Source organism: Accipiter gentilis, chromosome 29 (assembly GCF_929443795.1).
Source record: "Accipiter gentilis chromosome 29, bAccGen1.1, whole genome shotgun sequence".
Classification (NCBI taxonomy): domain Eukaryota; kingdom Metazoa; phylum Chordata; class Aves; order Accipitriformes; family Accipitridae; genus Astur; species Astur gentilis.
The window spans coordinates 20,327,049-20,350,102 of record NC_064908.1 but is presented as its reverse complement, the minus strand read 5'-3'; the positions used below and the strand labels follow the sequence as shown (position 1 = coordinate 20,350,102).

The 23,054-nt window shown below is 54.1% G+C and overlaps 2 protein-coding genes across 4 annotated transcripts in view; one reads left to right on the top strand and one right to left on the bottom strand.

The window, feature by feature from the left end:
* OLFML2A (olfactomedin like 2A) lies at positions 1-8,566 on the bottom strand. Of its 2 annotated transcripts, XM_049831611.1 has the most exons (8): positions 8,453-8,566; positions 3,550-3,813; positions 3,208-3,315; positions 2,918-3,103; positions 2,427-2,688; positions 2,098-2,331; positions 1,738-1,923; positions 1-1,493 (listed from the first exon to the last, which is right to left on the bottom strand). In XM_049831611.1, the coding sequence occupies exons 1-8, from the start codon at positions 8,516-8,518 to the stop codon at positions 892-894; spliced, it is 1,908 nt and encodes a 635-aa protein (XP_049687568.1). In that variant the 5' UTR covers positions 8,519-8,566; the 3' UTR covers positions 1-891. The 2 variants fall into 2 exon arrangements, with proteins under 2 accessions (XP_049687568.1, XP_049687569.1); XM_049831612.1 differs by lacking the exon at positions 2,098-2,331.
* A 627-nt stretch (positions 8,567-9,193) lies between these two features.
* NR6A1 (nuclear receptor subfamily 6 group A member 1) overlaps positions 9,194-23,054 on the top strand; it is a 101,348-nt gene continuing 87,487 nt past the window's right edge. For both annotated transcript variants that reach the window (XM_049831620.1, XM_049831619.1), the window contains exon 1: positions 9,194-9,344. In XM_049831620.1, coding sequence (XP_049687577.1) covers positions 9,275-9,344 — 70 coding nt within the window. In that variant the 5' untranslated portion in view covers positions 9,194-9,274. The remainder of the gene's footprint in view (positions 9,345-23,054) is intronic.

Below are 23,054 nucleotides of genomic sequence, written 5' to 3'. Positions count from 1 at the left end.
TCACATCTGTTATTTTTTTAATACTGTTCACGTCTAAAATGACCAAAACCAAGCCAAGCGCTCCCGACCCCTTGCCCTGCCTTAGGTGGAGAGCAGGAGAGTCGCGGGCTCCCCGGCCACGCGCGCCTCCTCCCTGCCCGGTGCTGGGTGCAGGCAGGGCACCCCGGCACCGCAGGCAGGCTGCTCTGCGCCCGCTGCTGGGAGAGGGGACTTTGCACAGCTCTGGTGAATGCATTTAAATAATACGCTAATGAGTGGCAAAAGCAAAAGGCATCTTAATCACGTCTCCTAAAATAGCAATCGGCAGCTGTTCCTCCTGCCCCGGCAGCGAGGGGGCCCTGCCCGCCCCGCGGTGGCTCGGGGCAGGCGAGGGCACGGTGCCCAGGCGGCACCGGGCTGTTAAGGCACTCACACCGCTGGCAGCCGGCGGTCACGGTAAGCACGCGGTCACGCAGGGAGCGGTGCTGATGCTGGGTGCGGCGCGGGCGGGTGCTCAGTGCGGCGGCGTGGGGCGGGCGCTGCCACGTCACCGGCGGCGCAGACCCGGCTGCCTCCTGTTGCTGCAGGGATGTGGGGCTGGGCTCCTCTCCCACGTCTCTGGGAAGGCAACGCCGGCTGAGCTGCAAGCTGTGGGGCAGCCCCACAGGCCCCAGAGGCCACGTTGTCATGGGGGTGTCTGTGGGGGGCTGCGCTCACCTGCACCCCCTGCCCCGGGATGCAGTGGGCATGGTGCAGGTGACTGGGGCACGGCGGGTGGGGAGGGCGGGGGGGGGGAAGCTGGGGTCTCGCCGCAGCCCTGGCCGGGGTGCCAGGGCCCGGCTGCGATGGGGGACCCCGGCTGGGCACGGGGGAGGGTGGGCGCAGGGGTGCAGCTGGGACCCGGCCGGGCACTTAGACCACGAAGTGGAGCCTGTATGTCATCTGATGGCCGTTGTCCCAGGCGTAGAGCACCTTCTCCTTGGGGTTGTAGTCGACCTGCGTGGTGAAGGCGTACTGGTTGAGGAAGGGCAGCCGGAGCTCTGCCTCCGTGTCCGTGTGCGTGTCGAAGGCGTAGGAGATGTGCCCTTCCTTCTGGCTGTAGGTGTCCACGGCGTAGAGGATGCCACAGATGATGAAGCAGTTCCCGTAGGCGTTGCGCTTCAGCCCCGTCTTCCAGGTGGTCTCCCTGCGCACCGAGAGGTCCCCGGGGTCGAGTCGGCTCAGGACGATCACCTCCTGCTGCGAGTAGTCGTAGTCCACGGAGGGGTAGATGACCCAGAGCCCGCTCTCGTCCACAGCGAAGTCGATGTCTGAGTGGCCCCTCCACTTCCAGGGCGTCGTGTCCTCATACACCACGTCGTGGAGCAGCGCCCAGCCCGCCACGTACCGCTCCTTCAGGTCGTACTTGATGATGTTCTTGGTGAAGGCGCGGTTGTAGTAAAAAGCTCCCCGGTACACCACGTGCCCGGTGCCTATCCAGTTGTAGGGCAGCTTGTAGAGGTTGCTCCAGCGGCCTGCAAGTGGGCGGGAGAGGCGTTGGGACCCCTTGCAGCACTGGGGTCCCATGCACGATGGCCTGAGAGTGCCGGCAGCGGCGGGGGACTTGTGTCCCCCTCGCCGCCCCATGGGTGCTCCCCAGCACAGGGCCCCATCTGCTGCCCACCACCCCGGGGCCCGGCACAGCCGGCGCTGCGTGGCGCTGGGCACCCACCCAGGAGAAGCCGGGGCCCCTGCGCCCACTCGGCCACCAGCCCTCACCCTGCTTGAAGTTGTCGAGGCTCCTGAACTCCACCAGGCTGTTGCCATAATAGTAGTTGGTGACATAGATGCGGTCGTCCTTGGCCACCGGGTCCTTCATCCAGGCCCCCTCGTTGCGCCCGTAGCTGTGGTGCTCCGTGGGGGGCTCCACCGACTCGATGGTGCCTTCGCACTCCACCTCCTTCACTGGGTACCGAGGAAGAGGAGGAGGAGGAAGGCTTACCCCTGCCCCAGGCAGCCTTTCCCTGCCGGGGCCGGGAAGCCCTTCACCCGTGCCAGGGCTACTGCTGGCCCAGCCTGGCCACGGGTGCTGGGACCACTGGGCCGGGTGCCCCCCTCCCAGCCCCGCCGCTCACCTACCCCTGTTTGGCGTTTCAGGGCCCCCGGTGCTGTCAGCCCCCTGCCCGCGGACGGTGGCGGGGAGGCTGCGGGCAGTGGTGCGGGGTGCCGGGGCGGTGCTGGGCGCAGCCGTGGTGCTGGGCACGGTGGTCTCTGCCCGTGCGATGGCTTGGGCTGGGGTACCCTCAGCTCGGGGGGGCGGGGGGCTCCTCTCCTCCTGCCGCTCCAGCGCAGCCGCCCCCCTCACAGGGCTCTCTGTGGGGGGGACGAGCCGGCGGGTCGGTGTGTTTGTGGGGGCAACCCCCAGCCCTCCCAGCCCCCCCGACCCCTGCCCCATGCCGGGAACTCACCGCGGCCGCCAGCTGGCCCCTCCGCTGCCCCCACCTGCCCGGCCTTGTAGTACGTGATGCCCCGGACCACGGTTTGCTGGTGTGCGGGTGGCTTGGGCTTGGGCGTAGGCTGCGACACCCCCCTGGCCTTTGCGTTATCCTTTTTGGCCTTCTCGGGCTTCAGTTGCTTCTCCTTGGGCGCTCGGGGGGCCGCCCTGTCGCCCAGTGCCTTGCGGGTGCTGGGGTACCGTCCTGCCTCCTTCTCTCGTCCGCCTGCCGTGTCCTGGGTGGGGGGGGGGGGCACAACCTGGTCAGACCCCCTTCCCTCCCACCACGGTGCTGGGCAGCGGGCGCAGGCACCGGCCCTTGGCTGCTGGCACGGTGCACCCCGATGCGCTTGCAGGAGCTGCCGGCACGCGCCGCAAGCCCGGCCGAGCTCGGCTCTGCCCCGCGGCAGAAGCAGCCCAGCGGCACCGGCCGTGCCTGCGAGTGGCCGAGTCCCCGGGGGGTACCTGTGCCTTGCTCTCGGGGACGGCGGCAGCATCCTTCTGCAGCAGCTGGTAACCCAGGTTGGAGATCTCCTTCTTGATGCTGATCATGATGTCGGAGTAGTTCTCGTAGCGTTTCATCTGGTCGGTGAGGTGCAGGACGCTCTCCTTCATGAAGTCGTTCTCCCTGCTCAGGTTGGTCTTGATGGTCTGGAGGAGAGGAAAGGTTGGAAGAGCTCACGGCACACCCAGACGGTCCCGAGCAGCCAGACGGGACGTGCTGCACAGGACGGTGCCTGCCAGAGCTCCCTCACCTCCTCCAGCGTGTTCATCTGGGCCACCACCTTGCTGATGTAGGAGTGCACCTTCATCAGGTCCATGCTGTAGAGCGTTCCCTCCAGCAGGTCCACCATGGACTGCAGCTGCAGAGGGAGAGCAGGGCTGGGGCACGGGCCATAGGGCAGGGGGCAGGGCTGCGCAGCCTCTGCGGATGCCCCCCCGTGTCCCCCATCCCTGCTCACGGCCGGAGAGCAGGAACTGCACTACTCCGTTGCCCTGTGGATCTGCCGGGACAGGGACGGGGAGCGTGGGCTCCTGCGCGTGGCAGGGGGGTGTCTCTGGCCCCCAGCCCACGGTCCCGCCACGCCTGCAGGTACCTTGAAGAGCTCGGGCGCCTGCTTCTTCAGCTTCTCCATCTTCCACTCGTTCTCGCAGGGGTTGAGCGAGGAGGGGGGGGCCGTGCAGGAGCACTTGCAGTCGGCCCCCGAGCTCACCGTCTCCACCGTGTAGAAGTCCTCCACCCGCATGCTGCCATTCCTGACGCGGCTGCAGGCGTCCTTGCTGAGCGGCCGCAGGATGCACTTGCAGCGGCAGTCGGAGCCCTCCGAGGTCATCCGGACCTGGTCCGCTTCGCCCAGCGCCTGCGGGGACACCTGTGAGCCTGGTGTCCCACCCGGGCGTCCCATAGGGTGCTGCCGACCCCGGCAAGCCATCACGGCCGACCCCCTCTCTGCTGCATGCCCAGAGGTCCCCCACCGCCCCTGGGGCTCCTGGCCATGCCCCGACGAGCGTGGGGCATCGTCTGTCCCAGAGCACCCTGTCCCGCCACCCTGCACGGGGATGACGGTGATGAAACCCGGGCGGCCGCTCGTCCACACAGCCACCAGAGCGTTTTGCGCCCCAGGTACTTTGGTCCCATTTCTGTAGCTGTTGCCCAGCCTCCAGCAAGACCCGAGCGAGCAGGGATGATGGCGAGGAGACCCAGAAGCGCCTCTGCCCCCCCACACCCCCAGCCCCGAGCCCACACAGGGTCCGTTGTTCGTGGTGACACGGAGCCACCTCGGGGCGAGCTCCACCCCCCCAGACTCCCGCAATGGCCCGAGGCACACACTCAAGGACTCCCTTGTTTCCACACATGGCCCTGACTCACGCTACGGAGCCCAGGGTGCTTTTCGGCTGGTTTCTGCAGATAAGCAACCGTTCTCCCCTCCCTGCTGCGCTCGGGAATAAGGCTACGGCTCAGCCTGCCCGGCGGGATGGAGAGCTGTGTCCCTCTCACACCTTGCCACCGGCTGTGCACCCGTGGGGGACGTCTGGGCTGGCGGGGAGCACGGCCGGGCTGCGCTGGGTGCCCCATGTGGGGATGCGCCTGCTCCGAGTAGCCGGGAGGGTGGGAGAAAGGGGAGAGGCAGCGCGGTGACCCCAGAGGGACAGAGCTCGGTCCGCGGGGACTCTGACTCACCCTGGGAAACAGAACGGTGGCAGAGCTGGGAAAGGAGTTTAGCTCTGGCTCTCCCATCCTCCCCCCCCCACCCCGAGCACAGCGCGGCGTGGGAAAGGGCAGAGGCCCACAGGACCGATGTCCTGCCTGTGGGCAGCACCCACGGCCGCGTGGGCACCGTCCTTCCCGCACCCAATCGGGCTGACGCGCCGGTGGCACCCGGGCAGCAGCTTTCCCTGGGCGCTGCCCGCCTGGCAGGGACCCCCAGCTCCCCACAGCCGGGAAGAGGGGCTTCACTTCCTAAAGCAGCAGCAAAACCTCCTGCATTTTGCATTTCAAAAAAGCCTCTCTCTTTCAAAGGGAAACGAAGGTCCCGCTGGCTGGGAGGAAAACACCAGGCGGCTCAGGGGGCTGTAAACCGAACAGGACCTAATCAAGCTCTCGGCAGGGAGCAGCAAGGCAGGGAGCGGGACCCCCTCCCCAAACACCACCTCTCCAGGCTCTCGCACCTCCCTGGGGCCCCCTGACCTCCCGATGGCGATGCCGGCGCTTGTGCAAACAGGCAGGACGATTACACAGCCCGGCCGCGAGCTGCCAGTCCCTCCGCACGCAGCCGGGCAGCTCCCCAGCCCCTGATCTGGGCTGCTGCCCTCGCCACAAGCTCTGCCCCTCCACGCGCACGGCGCTGCACGAGGTCCCGGTGTGCACATGCATCCCCGTGGGAGCCCTGCACGGGGTCCCGGTTTGCTCACGCATCCCTGTGGGAACCCTGCCCGAGGTCCTGGTGTGCCCCATGGGATCCCCACTTGATTTCCCAGCCGGCGTCCCCCATTCCCACCAACACCCCACGCGCCAACCACCATAGAAGCTGCCACTGCCGCAGCACAGCCCGACTCCCGGGGGACACGCTGCGATCCCGCCCGCCGTCAGCACCTTCCGCAGGGAAGGGCCGCAGCTGCCTGTGCTGGAAGCTCAATTCCCGTGGGAGCGGGCGGCCGCGGGCCGCGCGTTCCCTCCCACCGCCCTTGGCAGCGTCGCGGCGGGAGGCACGCCTGGCGCGAGCGGGCTGCAGCCCTGCGCAGCAAATGCGCCCGGAGCAGCCGTGCCAGCGGCTCGCACGAGGGGCCCGGCAACTGAGAGTCTCCCCCGCGGCACGAAGGGGCAACTTCTTCCCCGGAGGCCTCCCGGTTCAAGCCGTTTCCCTCCTGCCTCCCAGCAAACGGCCCCCGGCCGAGGCAGGGCGCAGCCTCGCGGGCAGCCGGCCGGGCAGGCAGCCGGCCAGGCGGGCAGCCAGCGGCCCAGGGGCCCGGCAGCCGCTTTTGTCTCGCGGCCGCGCGGCAACAGAAAAATCCGCTCACCTCGGGTCGAGGTGCGAACGGGCGCGGGGGGCCGGGGGGAGAGCGGCTGCCTCTTCCCTGGTGCTGCGTGCGCCCCGCTGCACAAGAGCCGAGGCAGCTGCCTGCCTTCACGCGGGGTAGTAACATTAAACCTCGCTCTGCCTTTTAAACGGCTTCCTTAAACAGGAACCGTATGTTCTATTTATACAAAAAAGGCTATAAACAAGGAAGTCTTAAAAAAAAGGCCCCCGTGCGGTCCATTCTGCAGGGGTCACCCCGCCGTGGTTCATCGGCCAGGCGTCCTCCACCAGCGGGTGCCTGGCTGTACCCCAACCCCGCAGGGGACACCCCGCGCCCCCCGGCACACACGGGACCCGCTCCCCGACAGCGTGCGAGTGGGTCGGGATGTGGGGGCACGGGGCAGCCCCTGCCGAAGGCCGGCACGCTGCGCCGGCCGCTCAGGGTGGGAATCTGACGGCTCCCTAAGAAACCTTCGTGGGGGCTGCTGCAGCCCCGCGGGGTCTCTGGGTGGCTCTCTCCCTGAATCCCCCCGCTCGCTGCAGACCCTGGCCCAGGGTGCAGGCAGGCGGGTGCTGCCCCTCCTCGGGAGCCAGGTCCCAGCTCCGCGGTGGGGCTGCGCACCCATGGCTGGCGTGGGAGAGCATCCCTGCAGTTTGCTGAGGGTTTCCTCGCTCCCAGTTTTACAGCTGGGTAATTTTCCCAGCACTGCCTAGTTTCTGGGACCTCTTGCGAGAGTGTCTATGCAAGCACTGAGTTTGTGCCATTATTTGGAGAAAGCGGGACCTTTGACAATGAACCTTGGCCAGCTTTTAAGCTGTCCTTTGATTGCTGCCAGAGGACTTGTCGCGGAGGAAAACACGCTGTGTTGATAAGCACGCTGCCGCGCTGCGCGCCTCTCGCACAGCTGCTGGAAGGCATGTCCCCGTCACGGGAGGGAAACCATGTCACCCTCCTCTTCCTCCCCCTCCCTGGCTTGGCACAACGTGTCAAACACGTTCTGCAGCACGGGGAGCCGAGGCAGAGCGGCGCTGGCAGAGCCAGGCCATGGCTGACAGCGGCCAGGCCCTGCGCGCTAGCACTACTTAGGCATCCCGTGTCGGTCATGGCGACGCGACCATGCGAAGCGCTTGTGTGGCACGCAAATGCCCACCGACGGGATCTCATCCAGACGGCAAGAACTGAAAAAACACCTCCGAGCACGGCGGGCAGCACCTGCGCGCAGGGAAGGAGGGAGGGAGGAGGTGACAGCACCGCGCGGGTCCATGGGCTGCGGGTCCCAGAGTCCCTCAGACAGCATCACCCCCGGAACCCTGCCGGGAGCCCCCGCGCAGGGCTCCCCCCGGACACCACTCCCAAGCCAACTGTTGGCAACAGCAGCTGTGTTTTCATCTCGTTCTACCAAATGACTCGGAAAACCTTGGCTTTTTAACGCTTTGGTGATCCTGGCATCAGCGCCCTACCTCCCCGGGGGCCGCTCCCAGCACCTTCCCTCCGGGCTGGGTCCCGACATCCTGGCTCCGGTCCTGCCCGGGCTGCGGACACCGACCCCACGGGAGAGCGCCCGTGGGGAGGGCTGGAACCGAGGGCTCCTGGATCCCCGGGAGAGGCCGGCTCCCGCACGCTGCCGCGTCCCGCTCCCGCTCTCCTCTCATCTCGGTGGGGCAAGTCTTGTCCGGGCCGTTCTTTCTGGCGCGGAGACGCTAATTGCAGAGCTCATCACCGCAGCGCCGGGGCTTGGGCACCTTCCAACCCACCAAGCCCGCTGGCGGCCCCAAACATTCCCTCCGCCGAACCCCCCGCAGCGAAGGGAGCACCAGCACCAAAACCGCAACCGGCCCTTCCCTGGGAACATCCCACGCTCCGGACCCGGGGGCAGCCCGGGCTCGGCGCGGGGGGGGACGTATGCCGGCTCCCCCCGCTCCGCTCCCCCGGGGCCGGGGGGGGCCCGGCCGGAGCCAGAGCGGGGCTGCCGCCCGAGCGGAGCTCGCCGGGATATCGCTGCCCCCAAACCCTGTTCCTGCAGGAAAACACCGTCCGTGCCCGCCAGAGCGGGGAGCCCCGGCCCGGGGACACGGGACACACACGGTCCTCGGTTCCCGGCGCAGCGGTGCGGGGCCGGGGCCGGGCTCACGCTCTGCCCGCGGGGGTGCCGGGCTGCTCGGGCACCCCCCGCCCGCTCCTCTCGCTGCCCGCGGCGGGGGCGGCCGGAGGCGGCGGCGGGGCACGGCCGGGCCGCGCCCCCGCCCGCTCCGCCTTAGGGACCCCCCCGGCCCCCGTTCGGAGCCCGCCCGGGGCACGGCGGCGACCGCTGCCGCCGCCGGGGCCTCCGGAACCGGCACCGCCCGCCCCGACCCCGCAGGGAGGGGGGGCGGTGGCCGCCCCCGCCCGCTGCCGGGCACCCGCGGGGGCACGGCGGGTGTGCGCACCCCCGGTCCCGATCCCAGTCCCGGTCCCCCGGTCCCGGTGCCGGTCGGTGCTTACCGTGGCGGCGCCGCGCGCCGCGGCCAGCGCCGGCAGCAGCAGCGCCGGGAGCAGCAGCGCCCGCATGGCGAGAGCGGCGCCGAGCGCCCGCACCGAGCGCCCGCTCCGCCCGGCCCGGCCCGGCGGCGGGGAGGAGCCGCCCGCCTCGTCCCGCCCCGGCCCGCCCCGGCCCGGCCCGGCCCGGCCCGGCGGCGGCACCGGCCCCAGGAGCGGCGCCGCTGCGGCGGGGGCGGCGCGGTCCCGCCCGGGCGGAGCTGGCCGCCCCGGGGCCGACGGGGCTTTCCCTGTGACCGGGGCTGGCTGCCGGCCCGGACGGGGCTGCCCGCCACCCCGGTATGCCCCGTACCGGGGCTGCCCGCTCCCTCCGCCGCGCCGCCCGGTGCCCCTTCCCCGGGGCTGCCCGATCCCCTCTCCTCAGTCGAGGCGGGTTCCCGGGGCTGCCCGGTAAACCCCTGCCGCGCCGGGGCCGCCCCGTGCGGCGGGCAGGGCTCCGGGCTCGGGCGGCGGGTGCCCCCCAGCGCCCCGCCGGTCCCGGTGCACCGGCGGGGCCTGGCGGGCGGAGGCGGGGCCGGGGGAGGGTGGGCGTGGCCGGGGGAGGGTGGGCGTGGCGCCCCCGCGGGTACATCCGGGAGGTGCTGGAGGACTACGCTTCCCGTCGTGCTCCGCGGGAGGGCGGGGCGGCCCGGCCCGGCCCGAGCGCGGCGCCCGCAGCGGCGGCTCTGGCTGTCAGCAGCGCCCGGAGCGGCCATGGGGCAGCGCGGTCGCCGGGGCCCCTGAGACCCGCCGCGCCCCGGCCCGGCCCGGCGCGGCCCCGGCGCCGCCATGGAGCTGGAACCACCCGCAGAGCTCCCGGAGCCCCGCGCCGCCGCCGCTAAGGGGCCGCCCCGCAACGGTGAGTGGAGCGCGGGGTCCGGCCCGGCCCGGCCGCGGGCGCCCCTCAGGGCCGGGGGCGGGGGTGGGGGGGGAGGAGGAGGAGGAGGAGGAAGGCCGGGGCCCTGCGGTGCGGGCCCTGAGGGCCGGCAAGGCGGCGGTACCGGGGGCTGCGCCTGCCGCCCCACCGCCGGGGGTGGCGGCGGTGGTGGTTGAGGGCGGGGGGGGGTTGCTGCCGGCGGCCGCAACTTTCCGCGGCCGTGGGGCACAACAAAGGGCCGCGCCGGCCAGCGCGCGCTGCCCGCCCTGCCCGCCGCGGCTCCCCCGCTGTCAGGGTCCCCGCCGCTCGGGCCGCGCCTCGGCGGGACGTGCCGGTCGGCCGCCTTCGCCGAGAGCGGCGGGACAAGGCGGGGGGTTCTCCCCGGGCTGGTAGCGAGCGCCCTGCCCAGATCGAGGGGTTCCCTGCGGGTTTTGCCTTCTTTCCAGAAGGGGGACACCCCCCCCCCCCAAACCCAACAAACAAACCCAAGCACCCCGAATCCGAAGGATTGTTTGTTTGTTTGTTTTCCATCTACATCCTCCGTGTCGCGGCTCCCGGGCCGGCCGAGCCGCCTTGGCTGCGCCCCGCGGCCGCAGCCCCCGCCGCTTCGCTCCGCGCCGCTGTCGGAGGGGCGGCTTCGCTCCCGGCTCCCGCTGTCCTCGGCGTCGGTCCGCCGTGTGCTGCGGGCTCCCTCCTGCTGACACCTGGGTGCCCGTCCCCGGTACGGGGACGGATCTGGTTCCAGCAACGCGCTGGGGATGAGGGACCTTGGGAGGCAGCTGCAGGCCGTTCGGGAGGGACGAGGGGTGTAAGACAGGGTCCTGGAAAATGGGCAGGAAAGAAATATAACAAAGAAGGGAGACCTCGGAAGACACGCAACATGTTTATTTGATCAGCGTGTATGCTGCTGCTTTCTGGCTGGGCTGCTGGTGGGGTTTATAGGCACCATTTGGGACGCTTTTACACTTCCAGTATGCAGATACCGCATCTGCACTTGAATGTCCCTGCCAATTTTTATGGTTTACAATTGCATTTTACCATCTTAAGGTACCCTTTTCTACAAAGGATTTGCTCAGACAAAAGAGGCTTCTTATCGGGCAACATCACCGGCATTTGCTAGATACAGGCATTACCAAAACATATGCAGTGCTGGCAATTACAGAAAGGGGGATTTCTATAATTACCCTGAAATGTAATTTTGAATTGTGTCCCTTTGTGAGGCTGATAGAAACACTTTATTCCTCTCTTATTTAGATGTCCAGTTGGATGAAGGATACTTTTCATCCTTAGTGCTTTTTGAACTTTCTGACTTAATTTGGGTGGTGTTCGTTGCTTCGGTGTCCTTAACAATGCAACAATATCAATACTGGGTCTGCATTTACTATTTTTCCCACAGAATTGCGGGATTTGGGGGGAATCTCTTTTGATCAGATTAGTTTTAAGAGTTATTGGCATGTCTTGCATAGCTGTTTCATGTGATCGCCGTTGTACCTGTGGCTGCGGTTAGCCTTTTGAATGGATGATGTAACAACCTTTTACTGCTTTGCCTTCAAAAACGTGAAATACTGGCATGGTGTTGAGACATTGCTTGACCTTCAGTCTTCCTAAAGCCTACAGCGGCCGGGGGAGGAGCAGAAAAGATTGGCTTATTACTTGGTTGGCTTATAAAATATCTGCAAACGGTAATGGCAAATGAAGACTCTTAACGTTTCTTCTTTTTAAGGAAGAGTCATAGCTCTTTTCATACTTTGAGGTACAGCATCTTCACTCTTTATGAAAACAGTTAAAATTGTATGACATATATCTCCTGTGTATCTATCTATCTATATATATAAGTAGGATTATATTCTTGGTGGCTATGTTAAAATCATTAATGAACTTAAGCTCTGCACGTGTCTTCTGTGTTAACCCCAAGTAAACTGCAGCAAGTTTATTGGCATCTTCAGTGAAAGAAGCGTCAGAGTAACTTTGACATGCAGTTACATGATTTAATTTCAGCCTCATTATTTGGGGGGGGGGGGGGGGGGGAGGCATTTGACGTTCTTAGCATATAAGACAGGGGGTTTCCCTTACCAATTTGAGTACATCCCCTTCCACGTAAGAAACATATTTTGTCATGGAGCAAACCAATGGCAATGAGTAAAACGAAATATTTTTAAAAATCATTTCATTAGGGCATTCATTTTTCCTGCACTACTAGCAATTATTTCTCAACAGGGTCCCATTTAAGACCAGTTTCCCTATAGCTTCAGCTGGCGTATTTTTCCTCTGAATGAAACATGATGGCTTTTACACAGTTTTAAATATTTTATGTTTTAACTAAAATAGCGATAAAGCAGGCTATCTAGAATTAAGGTAACTTTGGACTCTTTGTTGTGTGGTATGGTTTTGGAAGACAGATTTATGTATCAGGAAACTACTTGAATTTTGTGTTCCCTTAAAATTATCAGAGTTTCAGATAGGTAGATTACTAATCTGGATGAACTTCATACCAGAAAGAAGAGGAAAGTTGTAAGAGCACAAAGAATGTAAGGTTTTCAAAGAAAAATTCCATTGCTTGCATCCCTTCCCTTTTCCACAGCACACTCAAACTTTACTGGCACACACTGACATTTTTAGTGGTTCTTTATGCTTGATTGCTTTGCATCTGATGAGATAAGCCTTTGCTTAACAAAGACTATTTCATTGATATAGTTAGGCCTTAGTTTACTTGCTATAAACATTTCTTTGAAGATTTAGGAAGAAAAACAAATTGAGTTGTTGAATAGCAATGCTGCTAAAGTCAAATGTCTCTGAATAAACAAGAAGCTACAGCATTATTTCAACTCGGTGTTGCCTTGCTGAATGTGGATGGCTTTTGCTTTTTAAAATAATAATAGACAATAATAAATAATAGAATTCTCAGCTTGGGTGTATGATGGGAAATAATTTAGGAAGAAATTCCCTTTTTTTTTTTTTTGTTTGATTTGATGGTAAAATGGAAAAATACTCTCAGTGTAAAGCTGGAATTTGGTATTGATGGCTTCTGTAGATCATTAATCAGGAAAATGGGTTTATGCATGCCTTTTTGTACAAAAAACAGGACTAGCAATGTATGTTCAGCAGATGCAGTGTGTTGTGACACAACAGGATTTTTTTCCTCGCTTTGCTATTAAACAGTATAAAGATACTGTTATTACGCACAATGAGGAAACTTTTCTATCTAGGAGACTATTTCTTGATTGTTGGGAAGCAATAGTCATCTTTCTGCATCTTTCTGTCCTGTCTCTGGCAAGTCATTTGTGGTTTTTGGGTGGTTTTTTTTTTGGGGGGGGGGCGATGGTGGGGTGGGAATGAATGTGCAAGTAGTTTATTAAATTATTGTTCAACTCTTACATGGTGGTAGCTTTGAACAAATGCATTTACACTAGCATTCTCCAAGAATGAGAGCACAATATCTCGTCTTGATAAACTGCCTATTTAAATAAAGCCTTCAGCAGTGTAATCTGGTAATTCTAATTAAGTCATTTACATAAAGAATTGGCCCAGGGTTTCATCAGATGGTTGCTGGTGAGCTGAAATGCATTCTTTCCCTCCAGCTGTATTAAACTAGCCTTTTGATCCTTTCCTTTTTTTAGCCTTTAAGCCAGAGTAGTTATCACTTTGCAGAGTTAATTGAGAAAGGGAAGTTGGGGGACAAGAGGACCCTTCGAGGTTTAGCTTTAGTCTTAATTACTATAGTTCTAATGAGGTAATTAGAAGACTTCCAGATTTTATATGTTGATAAAAATGATTCTGTACAGGTTTTGTAGAAAGAGGAAGTATACCACCAATAGGCTAGCTTTAGTGAAGTTCTTTATTGGTAAATGATTACCAGTAACTTATCTTGAAAGCAGTATATGTCTGGAGTATCTGAATTCTACTCCAGCTCATCGATAAGGAGGCTTCATTTACAAAGGGTGGACCCTGCGTCCTTCAGAGAACATAAGTTACATGTCTACCTTCCGTTGCCTAATCATCCCAGTTGTAGGCTTGTATAGGTGGTGAAATTTAAACTTAGAGAAATATCTGGTCAGTGTGAAGGATTAATTTTTTTTAAGCCCTTTTTACCTTTGTGGATGCATCAGAAAAAAAGACCACTGATAAAAATTTGCGAAGGCTCTAATGCCAGGCTGACTACAAACTGCTGTGATGCCTTGTCTGGAAATCTCTCTCAGCTGAAACTTGACGGAAACCTTGAATATTTTTCATGGAAATACATGGAAATTGTGAAGCCTTTGGGACTAAATCTCAAAATTCTCTTGTCTCCTGCTGGAATAGTTGATGGAGTTTTATATGACATGAATTGCAGTGGTGGTACATATTTCTAGAAGTCTGTTGTGCTCGGGTCAGCGTGGTGAATTCTCTATACTGATAATTAACCAGTTAGTGGGTCTGCTCTTTCTGAAACTGTAAATGAGTGTGGTGCTCCTATAAATGCTAGGGTTTATTCTACTTGATGCTGACTCTGGCACTACTGAGAAGCACAAGGTTTATCTGTGGGAATTGTTTTGGAGCCCTCAGATCCTAAAGCCAAGTGATTAAATGATGGCTGTCGCGGTTGTAGTAAAAAAATTTGAAAAGAACTTCTGGTCTCTGAAAGTTCTGCCAAACACCAACTTGTCCTCCAAAAATCTCTTCATTCAGTCTCACATCTGTAATTGACTTTTTTAATGTTGTTTGGCAATACTTACAAAGAATTATACAAAAGTATAATGTTACTTTAGATGTCTTGTGTATGCTTTTGCCAGAAGACTCTGTATCCTGTGCCTGTTCTATCAATAGCTGTAAATAAATGCCCTTTTTGTGGATCACAAGCAGTGATTATTCTTACCTGCAAATAACTTAGTGTTATATGGCATTCTTGGTTAGAGGGGCTTTGGTTTAAGGTGGGTGACAAGCCAGCTGAGATCTCGGCTTATTTTGCAGCAGAATGTAAGCTCAGGGCTTGATTTTTAAGGTAGGCTTTTTCCAGAGTTAGGTCTGGGTGTCAGTTCAGCAGGGGCTGGGTTTGCTTTGCTCAGCCCTCATGGACTGAGCCATCTGGGTAGTAAAAGAACTTGGTTTTGATCTCGGCATATGACTGTACCTTACTCATGGGAGTATCCCAGAATTGTTGAGAGAATTTCTGGGTGCTTATATACACCAAAGTTTTTTTTTTGGGGGGGTAGATTAATACTGAACACAGCCACAGAAGCATCCAGCTTCTTCCAAGCAGGCTCTCTCAAGGTGGTATTCTTTGGCAGGGACTGGAAAGGGCGCTTTCTCCCTGAGCAGTACAGCTGAGCTATACTTTGCCACTGCAGTTCCATACCAGTTTGTCAGCACACCAGCATATTTGCCTATAGCACCTGTATAATGGTCATGAAGACTTGAGTCCTTTCTATGCAGCAGCAAAGCTACAACTGGCAGCAGGAAGAGCTTTTCCTTGTAGTATTGTATGAACTAGTTGAAATTATAGCAGCTGTGTTAGAGCTCTGTGGTTTTGTGATCCTCTCCTGCAGCTTGCAGTCTTGTGAAGAAACACTGATTTGGGTAACTTTTTTGTGGTGTCAGATTAATCAACTTTCTTGAACACCCATAGAAACTAACTGGTATTTTACTAATTACATTCTCTTATTTTAAATGAAAAGTCTATGCTAACTGTAAGATGCTTGGAGATCGCTTTGAAGTTTCATACAACTCTGTGGTGGGTTTATTATGTTCATGACACTGATCCAGTATGCAAACTGGAATTCATAGCCTAGCCTCATCATTGCTGCCTCACCAGAAATTCTTAGGTAGTGCTTGCCAGCCAGAATGTTCTTCTGAGCTTTAAAGTTTGTTTTTTCTTGAGAGTGTGTATGTGTCTAAAAAGAGAAAAAACCCAAGCTCCCACCACAATGGGTCTCTGATGGCCCCGTTGCAGTGTTTTACAAAATGGAAGAAAACTGAGGAAACGTGCATTCATTCACTGCTGGTGTTGTGTAATAGCTTGCTGCTACCAGTTCGCAGTAGCAAGCTAACAGTGTAGTTGCTTGGTGCCTCCCGCTTTGCTTTCTGACTTTGTGAAGCTATTCTTTGCCCACTTCTATTTTCCTGCTTACCTGATACATGCTGTATGGGTCTGTCACCTTAACACTTGAGTTGACCTTTAGTATTTCACTTTGATTTACATAGGGCCTCTGCTCAGTGAACTGTCCCTATCACAGGATGATATCCATAAAAATGACACTTCCTAGTCTTGAAAAAAATCCCCAGGCCCATCGGAGACATGTGAAAAGGACACCCAGCAGGAAGAGAGGCCCATGGCTTGAAATATTCATCAATCATTTTCCTGGCACCAGGAAACCAATCAACTCTTCTAAGGGGTAGAGCGTAATCAATCACACAATGTGGGAAACAGGGATTGCTGGCCCTACCAAAAATGTTCCTTCATGTTGACAGAGGAAAAAAGTGTTGTGTCCGTGCTCATTCACAAGTAGTAACTTATACCCTTGGTATAAGAGACTCTGTGTTTTACAAAAGACAATCTGTGAATAAAACAGTTTAATGTTGTATAGGTGACTTAAGCTTGAACTAAAGATTTTGTTTCCAGTGATGTTGAGCTATGTTTTTGAGGTTTTTTCCCTTTACCTTTCTGTAGCTGATAGGTGAAGGTTTTGTCTCCTGTTGCCAAACCTCTGTGTTCTGTAAGCAGCAAGTACAGGAGCGTGATGTTTTTATCTAGGGGATCAGAATTTTAAAATTTTGCACTTTCTTCATGAAACAACTTAAATTTGAAATAGCTTGTATTGCAAACTGGTACTGGGGAAGAAATGTACCTTTGGATGCTTGTCCTATTTTTCTATCTTTAACTTATGTTAAAAACCCCCCATATATAGAAATACAGGTTGCCCAGTAATAAGTAAACAGTAGTTGTCAACACCTGTAGGATATTTTATTGTAGCAAGTGGATAGGGGTTATTTGAGTTCTTATTTTCTAGTAAGATGCTATAAATTGGAAGGAGAGTTGTTTATAACTTTGTTCTTTCTATGGAAACCTCTGCTATAGCTGTTACATAAGAACTGCCATAATATTTATGGCAAAATAATTGACAAGTAGATTGCTAGAATTCCTTCACCAGGAAAACATTTCTTGCATGCCTCATAGGAAATAAGAGGCATTGAGCTAATGGCCCTAATGAGCTCTGGCTTAGTGTTGCTCTGCGGATGCCTGATCCAAGTGTGGCTCGGACAGCCGTGGGTAATTGCAGAGGCAGCGCTGGCTCACAGAGGTGTTCTGGGTGCTGGTTCTGGTGCTGCTTTCCACTTTAATGGGCGTGTAGTGGGGTGGGGGGTGACACAGATTTGGCTGCGTGGTTTGGGTGCTATGTCTGTTTTCCTTCTCTAGTTCAGTAGCTGCAGAAACTTGAAACAACTGTTGTAACTTTAAAAAGCCCAGCACTTTACTCCTTCACAAATATACTCAGAAAGTGTCAGTTTTTCCCTGGTGGTGGGAGTCCAGAAGCCTCCGTGGCAAGAGCCTTTTGTGCACCCGCTCCCACGTGGGGCTTCGCCTCCGGCTCTCCCAGCCAGGCTGGCGGCGGCTGCTCCTCGGGGCAGAGGCTTTTGGGGTCCCCAGTGTCTGGGGACGGCCGAGGGGGAGCCCCAGCCTGGCTCTAACCGCAGGCAGCCTACCTCAACTGGCACTGCCTGTGGGGCTGGGGGGAACGGCCAGCCTCCTCTGTGCTGTCTTCGTGGAAAAGATGAGTCAGGACTTCACTGACTTGGCTAACATTAAGTGCATTTTCCTGGCATAGAGCTGCCTTCTGTAAAACACCTTAGGAATAATGGTAAATGTTCCAGGGCATCCTGTATTAGCTGAGAAGGAGCGTTTTCTAACCCTTAAAACTTGAGAAACACTGCGTCAGAAACACTCTTGACTGCTTTTTTCTTAAGTTTGTCAAACCCTGGTGTTTAATATGCATCTTTAAATGACATGCTGGGGTGGTTTATTGGGCATAGCAAGCCTCAGAGCCTGTGGCTGGCAGGTGCCAGAGGTAAGCCAGCAAGCCCTGCTACGGTTGCCTCAAGTGTTAAAAATGGTTTGTCTGCAATGCATGTGCATAACAGTTAATAATGAATAAGATTGCCAGCTGCTTTTAAATGCTGAGGACAAAATCCCAGTTAGTAATTAAAAGCTTTGAAATGACCTTGAATCTAAAGCTGTCTTGAAGTATATTTATGGCTTTTCTCTGTTGCAAAAGAGGTTAGGTACAACAGTGTACTGTGCTGTTTGGTAAACTGTTTCATGGCAGCCTTGGATGAACACTGAAGATCAGAAATAATGAGAATGAAGTTGAGGCACAAAATGGCCATGTGGAATTGTTGCAAGTACATCTCTTTTTTAAAAAAAAAAAAAGGTAAAATGGTCTATATGTAGAAATAACCAGAGAATAAAACTGCATGCTCACACCTAACTGCTTGGAAATTTAATTTTTGTCTTTTAGAGACTTACTGTAATGGCTTACCCTACTTAAATATCTAGCTGGATTTCTTATTAATACGTGTTTTTAGAGACAAACTCCCTTTTTTCATAGTCAGTGAAGGTACAGAGTTACTTGTTCTGTAAGTGTACGAATTTAAACAGCTTCAGCTCTACTGTCAAGAGTATCATTACTGTGGGCTGTTGCTCTGAAAGGGTACTATTCCAGCTCTGCAGCTTTCTTATGGAGCTGGTGGTATCTTTGAGGTTTTTTCTTAGTTCAGCACTAGTCTGGTCTACAATGGTGTTGAAACCCTCTTTCTTAGACTCTTTTTGAGCTATTGCTTTTTGGGTAGAGCCTTGATTATTAGGAATTTTGAAACTTTTTCGTATAAAAGTTGTCTTATTTGTCAGCAAGGAGGATAACATCCTATAGCTCATAAAATGAAAAACTGCTAGGGGTAAGCCATAACATATATATATACACACCTATCTTTCTTCTGTATCTAGGAGGTTTGTATCCACTTAAATATCCATAGCTTAAAAATGGTGGGTTTGCGTGAACTAAGCTTAAGTGACATCTGGAGTGGAGCTGACCTGAGTGTGCTGGAAGCTCCTGCTGTAGGTGTTCCCAGGCTTGCCTTGTGCAGCTTGGCCCTCTCCAGAGCACCAGGGTAGTGCTAGCACCATTCTCATCTTATTCAGTCCGCTAAAGATCAGGTCACACTGGGATTATTTTTTTCTTTAGTGGAGTAAGATGTTTTCAGGCTTGGGCATGGTTTGTGGTTGGGGTGGGGGTGCAGTAGGCTTGTGCTCAAATGACAAGCCTTACCCCACACTGCTGGCCAAGCAGAACGTGGCCATCTGTGAAAAGTGACAGTGATGAACAGCAGGGAGTGCCCAGGTAGGAGTGTTTCTTATTCTGCTTTTGAGTGATTAATTTCTAATTAACATATGAGGTGAGAACTCAAAGAGTCTCTGGTTTGTAAGTATGAAGATGTCAAGTGTTGTTGAGACAGTTGCCAGAGAAGTAATATCAGAACAAATGTGGGCTGTGGTGGACTTCTGCCCTGCAGAGCCTCGGAAAGGGAGTGCAGGAGTCGTCCACCTCGCAGCAGAAGCTTGGCAAGCACTGCAGGAGCAGAGTAAGTGAGGGAGGCTAAATCACTGCTGGAAGCTGGCAGAGCTGCTGGGTGCTTATCTGCTGCTTTGTTTCAGGGATTTTTTTTTTACTTTTTTATTAATTCAGTGGAGATGTCCGAACTGAAACTATGCCAGTTGTCTGCAGTGACTTGTTCTGTTCCTTGTTTTGTGTCTTGTCCTGCCTTGGCTGGCTGGTCTGAAGCCTCAAAGAATGGCCTTGTAGAGAGGGAGCAGTCCTAATGGTAGCACTGAGTGATGCCTTCCCAAGGATTGCTGTGTTGTATGGATGCTGCAACATCCACGAGATGTTGCAGAGCAACAGGAATACAAGCCCTTGATGGTTCTTATCACAGGGATTAAAAATTAAGCTACAACTTTAAAGCATGCTAATATTTGTTGTGACTCTAACCAGCTGAAGTGTCCTCTGCCTGTGCTGAGAAGCTTTGCAGATGAGCATGCTACAGGTCAGGTAGCTGGAAGGCTCACGTGGATCCTCAGCAGATACAATGAAGTACTGAGTCTCTTTCCTCATACACACACAAGACTAGCATCAGCCTGAATTGCCCCTCAAATGAAATGTTGCCTGACTTCTTTTAATTTGATTTGCTGCCCGTTGAAATCACTGGCTTTCTGTAGTGCTTGTTTTGTGCTTTAGCACGTTGAGGCTTTCAGGAGAGAGTGCAAGCCCCTTATCACAAGCAGTAGCTCCTCGGCTTCAGTGATGATTTGTTTTTAAGTGGCTCACTGATGAAGTGTGTTCGCTCCAGCGTTGGGCCTGGCTGTGATCTCTTGTGAGTGCATGCTCCTGCTTGCTCTTGGGTAGCAGCTGAAGGGTTGCTGCTGTGGGGGTGCTTGCTTTTGGGGGGCTTTGGGTGTTGGGGGAGGTGGCTGAAGAGTGCCAGTGCAGACTGTCTAGGGAGGGATGGGCAGAGGCTGCACCCAGGGGATGGCAGCCTGCTCGCAAGCAGGGTCTTACGTTCCTGAAGTGGGTGGTGAGCAAGTTGTATGGATGTACAGAAGAGGAAATACTGATACGCTTTACATCTCCAGCTGTCAGTACAGTGGGAGATGATTTACTGATGAGCTAATTCCTTTAAGCTGTATTTTTGCTGCTGCATAAAAAAATTGAATAGTAAATCACAGCTACTGAATGTTTACCCTGGTTTTGAAAAAAAAAGTTTAAAATGCTGATCTTTGAACATTTTTGTTTGCTTACCTAGTAGATTACTCTGTTTCAAAAGGAAGAATATAGATAGGTTTCCCTATGTAACAATTATTTTAGAATTACAAAGCTTGTAATCATATGTCTTAAAACCTGGAATTAAAAAAGCAAAATTGTACACTGCCTTTTCATGGAAACCACCAAAACATAAACTCCTGTATTATTTTTATAAGGTTAGATTAAACTAGAATTAAAATTTCAGATTGCTCTTCAGAGCAACAGTATGTAGTAAATTCCAAAATTATTTTCCCATTGAGATGAATGGGAGCTTCCTTCAAAAATGCAGGCATTTTTCCTGTATTTAGGGTAATTTTCTAGTATAAGTGGAGAAAAATATCCACAAATATCCATATGTTAGGAATGATGCTTCTATCATGAAGAATATTGTCTAGCTGTCAGTCTCTGATGTGCTTTTTAAGGTGCTTAGATGTGTGTTACCACAATTAAAAGCTAATAAGAGATGTGGTAGCCTGCAAAATGAGATTATAGCAGTAGACAGATGTGGCTGGAATAAGCCCCAAAGAGAAGGGGAAGCGTTTCTGAAACTGCAAGCAGCAGGAGCTAATACGGTTTGCAAACATGGTAGACAGTAGGCAGAGAGGTAGGTGGGGAGAGAGAATCAAATTTCCCTTGATTCTTGCCTGTATGTAATCCCCATCCCTGGGAGGCCAAATGCTTAATGTAAGCTTTTCACTCCAACAAAACCCAAGATACTGGTGTTGGTAGGGCTGAAAGGGAAGTACTCAATGAGACTGGAAGGCTGTAGATCACTGAATTTCGTGAGCAGGACACTTGAATCAATAATGGAAGGAAAATATTTTTAGCAGGGTATAAACCTCTTGGATTCCTTAGCAGGCGTTACAGTCGTGGCAAGCTGTGACTGCTCTCTGGGTCCAGGTAACTGTAAAGTTGCAGCTTATCAGCCATTTTCGTATCTGTTTTCAGGAGGAGGTTTAGGGTGTGTGCTGGTCTGAGCAGAGCTCAGATGAGCTGTGGTGCACAGTGCTGTCTTGTGCCTGCCACAAAGCAGAGTGCTGGCTCTTGCTGCAGCATCAGCCCCAGCCTGGAATTGCCTGCCCTGGACACTGGGCATCCCACAGGCATGGGAAACTCTGGGTTGATCCCTCTGCCTCTGAAGGACAGGTCATTTATTGCAGTCGTCAGCATGAGCCACAGAACACTTTCAGGTAGCCTGTAGGAAATGAAGACCTTGCAAAAATGACAGAGCAACAACTACAGCTATACTCACACTGACAAATTAAATGTTAAGCTCATTCATTGATTTGGTCCTCATGTGATGTGCAGTGAGAGCTACAGCTCTGGTGATTGATTTATACAATACAGAATATATCATATTTCTAAGAGATGCCACTCTGTGCTGAACCATAAGACTTGTAGGTTTAAATACAGAACACCAACGGTAGCTTTTTTATGATAGTGAGCATATTTGCTGCAACCCACCCATCTCACTTCATAATTGAGCATTATAGGAATGTACTGTACCCAGGCAGTTGTGTAAAGCTTTTTCCCTCTAATGCTGTTTTAATGTTGATTATACATTCAGTGGTTGATTTGGATGATTCAGTCTTTCTGCGTACGTGTGGTAACACTGAGGAAACTTGTTTCAATGTGTAGTGCTTACACCTATTTTTCACATTTTAGGATTCTGTCATGATCCTCCCACAGAGCACGATTCATCCACTAGTAAGTACTAGTTAGTCTTTCCATCTCCAGGCCAGTGTAGCAAGCCAAGTCCTACTAGGCATTGGCAGTGTGCAGCTGAAATCCATTAGTTAGAAGCTGTAATATTATCTCCACTAATTAAAATTTGAAGATAAATGCTGTTAAATTAATTAACCTTGAGGTTAGTGGAAAAAAGCTGTTTTCAGACTTATCACATGTCAGTGCTTCTCCAGGATCCCAGTTTGTCAGTGCCATTCATGCACTAGCTGCGGAATTAAAAGGGCACGTTACCTGCTTTGTGGTGAAAAGGCCCATTTACAGTAGTGTTTCTAGCCTGACGCACTGGTTGGCGTCTAGAACCTCTCGCCTCTGGGAACACAGGCTAATTTGCAACATGATTTCTGGCATATTCTGTATGTCATAATATGCTGTTATTTATCAGTAGATGAGTATTAATCTGGGTTGATGTTAACTCTTAAAAAGTATTAGTGGCATCTCTACTCTTGTACAGTATCGGCTAATTCTATTTTTAATGTAGGTAATTCTAGCAGACTCAATAGGAGGATTTTGCTATAGTAGTATGCCTTGTGTTGGCCAACACTATCAGTGATCGAAAAGTCAATAAAGAATTTCCACAGACTTACAGAATGATCATGCAATTAATCTTTCAATATTGGAGTAGTCTGGGCTGCCTGGTAGGCAATATCCTATTCAACCAAAATGTACTCCAGGTATAGAAGATGCAAAGTTTCATGTCTAGGGACAAAGACAGCATGGCTGTGGAATAGGGCATTGCATGCTGGGAAACATTGGCTGTGAAACAGATGGAAGTCTTTGCGTAAGTGCCTGTTGTTGCAATGCAGCAGCAAAAAGCACTAAGTGGTCCTTTGGAAATTGGAAGTAGGTCTGTTACGTTTACTGCCTAATACTGATGGTGCTGCAGTGGAATGCTGATACTGTAATGCTGCATAAAACTCTGATGCTGATATCTTAAAATACTCAGAATTGCCCCAAAAGATGGAGGCAGCCTGATAGCCTTGGCTTATTCAGCTTATCAAAAAGATTGAGAGTAATTATACTGTTGAATTACAGCTGCAGAGAGAGTATCTTGGATAGCAAGAGGTTCCTAAAGTGAAGACCCAATATAAATATTCAGACTGCAAACGGAAACTATGAATTC

What these genes read in the sequence shown, in the direction of transcription:
- OLFML2A (XM_049831611.1), bottom strand. Translation starts at nt 8,518, where the DNA reads ATGCGGGCGCTGCTGCTCCCGGCGCTGCTGCTGCCGGCGCTGGCCGCG. An exon ending in GGGGCCAGCTGGCGGCCGCG is followed by an intron (nt 2,332 to 2,426) that starts GTGAGTTCCCGG and finishes TCCCCCCCACAG; the next exon opens with AGAGCCCTGTGAGGGGGGCG. An exon ending in CCCTGAAACGCCAAACAGGG is followed by an intron (nt 1,924 to 2,097) that starts GTAGGTGAGCGG and finishes CTCGGTACCCAG; the next exon opens with TGAAGGAGGTGGAGTGCGAA.